Consider the following 7,125-nt stretch of genomic DNA (forward strand, 5'->3'; position numbering starts at 1 on the left):
AATTTTGAGCACCGGACAACTGAAATACGACATATTTTGCCATGATTTTTGGTTATGAAATGTCAGGTTTTTCCGAACGATATATTGTCATTTATACTATACTATATACGCATTCTTCTATAATAAAGCGAGTTGACCAAACACAACTCTGTCTTTGATTTGGTTGTTGTGCGTTTCCAAAGAATTTATATACTGATATAAGACGGGTACGGAACACAAAATGCGAGATCAACACATCGCGAGATTTTTGACATTAGGCGAGATAAATCGGCAACGGTAGTCTGTTTTGGCTATCTACATTTTTTAAATTATAGCGCGACCTTCATAAATTCTTAATCAGAGCAAGGTTCTGAAAGAACAGGTTAAGACATAGAGTTACACTCGAGAGGTAAATTACATGGACACCCAGACATGTTTAAAAAAGACAGCGCCACCATGCCACCTCTCGAGTGGCCCACAAATGTTGACAAATAGATGCTTTTTGTTATAAAAAAATGTTTTTATCAAGTTGTCATTCGAACAATCTGTAATGAGTCTGTTCAATAAAATTCGTGTGTCACCGCCTTCGTGATCAACTCAGAAGTGTATTAACCTGTTCTTTCAGAACCTTGAATCAGAGTGTGCTAAAATTTTTAAAATGTGGATAACCTAAACAGACAAACCAGACTACCGTTGCCGATTTATCTTGCCTAAAGTCTTTTGTGTGGTTCGTATGGACAGACCATACGTGGTTTGTACTTTCATTGGTTAAAACGTATCCATAGAGACCTAACCAAATTATTGTGGACGAAATTTTTGCAAAAGCGTTCAGGTTATGGCTCTAAGTATGTTTTCGTTCGTTTTCGGCTCGTCAAAATTCTTTTTTACCGTACGTTGGTACAGATGGAACAGATCTATACCAAATAGAGTATACGTCACAAAGTTGCAATAGTAATTAGCGTGTTTGTCTTGGCCAGCGGGTTTTAGGCTTTTCACTTGTTGTAGCCCGAAACGAAGCGAATAGAAAATGTCGTATGTTCAAAAACTATGTTGAAAGTTGAAACTGAGTCAGAGTATTATGCGATAGGAAAGCTCTGATGGCCTGCAGAAGCGTAAGCATTTTTTTCAGTACATAATTCATTCTTTGTGCTCCATTTTCTGGAGAGATTCACGCCGTAAGTGTGCCTAAAATTTGAATTTTAAGTGAACGATTTGATGAAAAAGTGAACCAAAAAATACATTATTTCAACGATTTCAACGCTTCCCTGTATGAAAATGAAGCTACGTTAAAAAGACCTCCGCACTTTCCATTTTGAATTTCGACCGCACTTACGGCATGAATAGTCAGGGCTGTAAAATTTAGGGAGATCACAGATGCAACGTAACCATAGGTGTTTACGAAGTTATTTTAAGCGAAAGTACCTAAAATCGACCAAGACAAAATTTACAACAAGCGAAACCTAAGATCATTCGTTCAAAATAATAAGCGCAATAAGTAAATTTAACAATTAAGACTGGCCGCATGAAAGGCTGTAAACTTTGAAAGTGGTGTGTTACGTGAGGTGTGTCCCCAAAGTTTACAGCCTTCGCCGCATGTTACCACGACAAACCGACATGTCGCCAACACTACAAACAAGCTCTTTTACATACCTAAATATTAGCATTTTAGCTGAAGCAAGCGAACAAATATGTAATGATTTGAGTGATCCGCGATATTTCTGAGACATAACCGACCGACATAGCTCCATTTTGTAAATTTTGTTGAATTTGTCCTCAGCTTTTCTGAAGTGTTTTATGTTTGAAATATTGACTGATTGGTAAGCCAAATTTTAGAAATTGTATGTGTTCTATTGAATTGAAATGCTTACTTATGTTTTGTAAAAAAAAATGGTAGCCTCAGCTGAACTGTCAGCCCATTTCGCAGTATGAAGAAAGTTTCTTGTCTCTCGCCTAATAAATAAAAAGAAATCTAAACAACTATCAGATTGGTTCGAGGAATTCAACGTCCAAGTACAATTGAATCTAGAGTTGTTATACAAAAAATTGCTGAATCATTCTTCAGACTTGGGAACTGATTTTTTGTGTTAAATTTGAATTGATATTGGCATGAGACTATAGCGACATTTGCATATGTCTACTGTACCATCGGGTGCATCAATGTTATACTAGTTTTCTAACATATCTTCTGTTGAAATTTAACCAGTGGAACTCATTTTCAGGCCACAGGAACATAAAAATGGATTCACTCCTATTTACGGAGAAGTCGATGAATTACCTTATCAGCAACTTAACGCAAGTGCAGGCCGATCAATGCTCCGACGAATTTCTGACAATATTAAACAAGCTTATCGGAGTTGCTACTGAATTATCAGTACTCGTGACATCGAAGCGAGAAGAAGTTGCCTCGCGACAAAAACGTCGACTTACCAACACTAGTTCATCATCAGACGATGTTCGGTGCGTTTCTGCCGATATTGAGACTGTACAAGTGGATTCAGACAGCGAAGAATCGATATTTTCGATCGGAAGTTCCATGCAAAATCCATCGACATCATTGGACGCTCAATCTGAAACAGTGATCGAAATCGCGTCGCCAAGTATTCGTTTGAAACGGATGGATTTGACTGTGCCGAGTGAAACCGGTAGCAGACGGTGCGCGGTTAAATTACGTCGAGTCGATATGACATTGGAATCGATGCGTACACCGAAGCGGAATGACGATTCTGGACCCAGTCAAACCGAAAAAAAGAAAGCCACCCCAGTGAAGGTAAGCTTAAATGAAAATATTTCCGAGACCAGTGTAAGGAAATCCATAGGGCAGTATACGTATTACGACTATCACAAGCGATATAGCGATGTCTGTTCAATGCAATGAAAATTTGTTACTTGAAAATTGACCACGGGTTCGAAAATTTGGCATTGGGTTTCGCATTGAAATTTTTATTTTTTGACTTGAATTTACACAGCTTGAAAATTGGTCAGGAGACCAACCACTCTATATGAATTTGGAAAAATTTCGATTTTTGGACTTGACACGAAAACATTTTGTATTTATGAAAGCATTGAATGATGAATCGATTGAGGGACTTGAAAACTGCATGAAGTTTAGAAGAAGAAAATAAAATAATGAAAAACCGAACATCCAATTTTTTCCGATCACTGAGTCAAGAAATGTTTGCTAGCAACAGAATGCTATGTACAGAAAAAGATTTCCATTTTTTTTCAATAAATTCAGATATGTTTATAATCGTTGAACTAACGCTGGTTAAATACTTGTTGCTATCACAATTCCACGTCTTTGTTATAATGAAATTGTTCTTCAAATAAACGAGGAACATTAAAAGTGATCTGTTTCATATCAGAATAGTGTCATCGACACAAAACGTCTCCTCCAAATAATTGTTTCTTACAAGGACTATTTTTTAAGACATTTACCCAGGTTTCACCAATTTTCGCATTATTTTGATGAAATTATTGTTGGAAAAGTGAAAATGTTGAGAAAATGAACCTATCAAGAGTCCCTGTGCACAATCGCAGAAGAGCATGAACGTAGAAAAACTGACAGTTGGAGAAATCGACTTGGTTTTACCCTTTTTACTCCCCAAGTCCATATTCAATTTTGGAAGTGTTTGTAAAAATGTAGGAAAATTTAGAAAAATGAAAAAAAAAATTCTTAAAAATGGCTAGTTACACTGTCAACAAAGAGTTGAAAATCCTACCTGTAGCAGGTAACTTTGCCGCCAGGTATTGTACGATGTATATTATACATTATCTACCACAGCTGCATTTTTTGTATGTACGTAGCATTACAGCTGTGGCAGCTATTGAAGATAAAATGGAAACAAAGTTACCTTCCACAGGAAAGATTTTCAACTCTTTGTTGTCAGTTTACACTTGGTTACATATCGTCTACCTCGTGACAAAACGTCTTTCTCCTAACGAGCCATCAGAACAGTCGGAGCGTTTGCTGCGACTGAGCCCCGTACAAACCCGTATATCTATTGCGTACGTGACCCTAGTGCGTCTGTCACCCTACTTTGACCGTAAGCCTATTGCGCCGGTTAATGTAGTTAAAGTAAAATTATTATGTAATATGTACATCTTACAAATTGCGCATAGCGCAATTACGAAGCCCCGTACGACGTTCCTTTCAAATGAAACAAAAATTTCAAATCGCCCTAAAATTTTATTTTTTTGAAGGGCCTAGTATCGGCCTCAGTCCGAGGACCCAAATTTAAAAAATTTTTCAACTACATTCTATTCGGCCTTTGATTACCTCCCAAATGAAACAAAAATTACGAAAAACGGATGAAATTTGCTCGAGCTATATGTAAAATACACATAGGGCCCTAGTAGTGGCCTTAGTCCAAGGACCCAAATTTAATTTTTTTTCAACGACATTCTATTCGGCCTTTGATTACCTTCCAAATCAAACAAAAATTACGAAAAACGAATGAAATTTACTCGAGTTCTATGTAAAATACACATAGGGCCCTAGTAGCATTTCACTTCTAAGGCCCTAACTCACGGTCCACTCACCCGATTTAAAAAAAACTTTTTTTTCCTGGATTGGTATTGACAATACCTATCATTTGCCGTGTCATTTACATTTCCATCGTTTATGTTGCCATAAATATCACCAAAAGACCTTAAATCACTTAGGTGGCCCTAACTCACGAAGGGCCGACCCGAATATGCCCATCTTCGAACTTAGCCTCACTATTTCGACTATCTTTCAGGGAAAAAAAAATTTTTTGAAATCGGATTTGATTTACTCAAGATATCGACGTGACAGACGGACAGACGGACAGACAAAATTTTTATTGCAGATTCGTCATCTATGAACATAGGCAAACACTTTGCCCTTACCGTCTGCTTCGAATTCCATCAATTACACACGGCATCGTAATCCTATAAGCCCCTTTGTACTTCGTACGGGGCTAAAAACATAATGAAATTTCATTGTGTTTAAATGTCTACGCCGGTTTGTCACGAGATAGACGATGTAATCGATTATAAGAGCTTTTGAAAACGTACATACCGAAATCGGACGTATTTTCCAGTGGACGTTTTTATGTTAATTTTCGGATGCAGAGGAACCACTAGAAACTCATCAAAATAACCAAATTTTTCCCTATATTATCAAGAGCCCATATCTCTTAGTGTTATTCCCTGAAAGAACATACAATACCTTTCCAATGACACATATAGCGTTCGTGTATCTGGAGATAACTCCATAATACACAAAAGTGTATGTTTTCGGTTTTCGACCGCTTCCCACTCCTACGCAAGCATCGAGGAATTCAAAAAAATATATTTTTGGCTTCTATGGAGCAATATACCTATCTAGATCTAGACGCACATAAAAAAGTCAACTGAAACTGATCCTATTTCAAAAGAATCCCACTTATACGAAAGAAAGACAGTCTTGATACTGATGGAGAAATGTTGTCCATATCATTTATCATCGCTTAGTTATTGTCAGACAATTAAAATTTATTCACTTCCCTCACAATGTTCAATTTTGCAACGAAATAATCCACGAGCGTCCTTGAAACGAATATAATTCTTCTAATGATCGGACAATATAAACACACAATAAATTACTAAATTTATGAGAAATATATACCTAGCCGATTAATGTAATTGGGATTACGTTGCAAAATGTGCGCGCAAACAAGCACACAATATTTTAATATCCAATGCCTTGGAATTGTTGAGGTATATTGCATATGCAGAAATATGCCTTGAATTTAACCAATTGAACAGAATTTTGTATTTTGCATTCATCAAGTGATCTATCAACCAAATGAATTCATATTTTATTGCCATAATATTTTCTCATTAAGACAAATTAAAAAATGTGTGCGCCAGCAACGTCAAAACTTTAAAAACTTCAATCGCTTGTTACTTTTGCATAATCCATTTATATTGATAAGTGGGGAAAGGTGGGAGCTTTTTTTTCTTAGGAAATAAAGTAAAAAACGCTACCATCTTATCTTGGATGAAAATGCATTATGCAAGAGGTATGTACGAGCGATTGAAATTTCCGATGTTGTTACCTCGACTGACAATAGTTATTTTCGATAGGTTTCCAGCACGAGCCGGAGGCGAGTTCTGGAAACGAATTCACTAAAAAAGCCTTTCAGCATAAGTTAGTAGCAACGTTTTTCCTAAACGACGTCGGAAATACGAGTCGAAGTCGAGATATTTCAACACTAGTTAGGAAATAGTTATTTATACAACCGAGTGATAAATGCTAGATGTGCCAAAATCTCCAAACTAATTTTTGATAAATTGTTAAGTAAAAGTCTTCACTTTCCGTAACTGAGTTGAGAAATCTGTAATTTTGACGATCTTCAACCTGTTGAATACGTAAGACATTTTCTCAGAAATAGTCCTTGACAATTTTCTCTTTGTTTTGCTATTGAGTGTAGGATAATAGTTTTTGGCTTAGGCTTAAATTTTTACGTAAAAATACAAGGAGAGATTACAGTTTTAAATTGTATCTAAGTTCACGAACTGCCTAAGACTAATTATACTTCCACGTTCATAGCCATACAGTCCCATCAATAGTTTACAAATACAATTCAAACTACAAAATATAAAATCCTAACAAAGAGTGGCTCTTTAGACTGCGTACGCTTTCCTCTCTCTCGTGCAATCTTTCATCTTATGATAATTTTGGAACGACTTTGAAATTTTACCTTTGCTATGGTCGTTCACAATCTAAAGATTCTGAAACAGATTAACTTTAGATCAGTTGCCAAAACGAAACGATTGTTCCAATCCAGCCCCATCTTTTTGATTAAAATAGAAAATGAAAACTAGGAAAATGAAAAAGTATCAAAACTAAATTTTTTGTTTATTTCTAGCGGCAGCGAAAGGACACAAAATATTATTTCAAGATACAAATGCCGAAAGGCAAAAAGAAACCAACGTCCAAGTAAACTGATTGGAAATACACCTTTTATAATAGTTAAAATGTAAATTTTACTAAAACAGTAAAGAACCTAAAAGATTAGGAAAGCGAAAAAAATTGTTTTTATTGATTCTATCATTATCTAGAAAAATCTGGAAAATCTATGATTGATACTCGGAAATAATCTCTAAAAATTCTATGCAGTCAGTGAAACTTAGACATGA

At 36.0% G+C, this 7,125-nt stretch overlaps 1 protein-coding gene across 2 annotated transcripts; it reads left to right on the forward strand.

The window, feature by feature from the left end:
• Positions 1-1,591: 1,591 nt before the first annotated feature.
• Positions 1,592-6,988, forward strand: LOC119069353. 2 transcript variants are annotated; one of them, XM_037173435.1, is made up of 3 exons: positions 1,595-1,796; positions 2,199-2,746; positions 6,855-6,988. In XM_037173435.1, the coding sequence occupies exons 2-3, from the start codon at positions 2,216-2,218 to the stop codon at positions 6,927-6,929; spliced, it is 606 nt and encodes a 201-aa protein (XP_037029330.1). In that variant the 5' UTR covers positions 1,595-1,796; positions 2,199-2,215; the 3' UTR covers positions 6,930-6,988. The 2 variants fall into 2 exon arrangements, with proteins under 2 accessions (XP_037029325.1, XP_037029330.1); XM_037173430.1 differs by lacking the exon at positions 6,855-6,988 and having other exon boundaries at positions 1,592-1,796; positions 2,199-3,267.
• The last annotated feature ends 137 nt before the right edge of the window (positions 6,989-7,125 follow it).

This window comes from Bradysia coprophila, chromosome II, assembly GCF_014529535.1.
Source record: "Bradysia coprophila strain Holo2 chromosome II, BU_Bcop_v1, whole genome shotgun sequence".
NCBI classification, from domain to species: Eukaryota; Metazoa; Arthropoda; class Insecta; order Diptera; family Sciaridae; genus Bradysia; species Bradysia coprophila.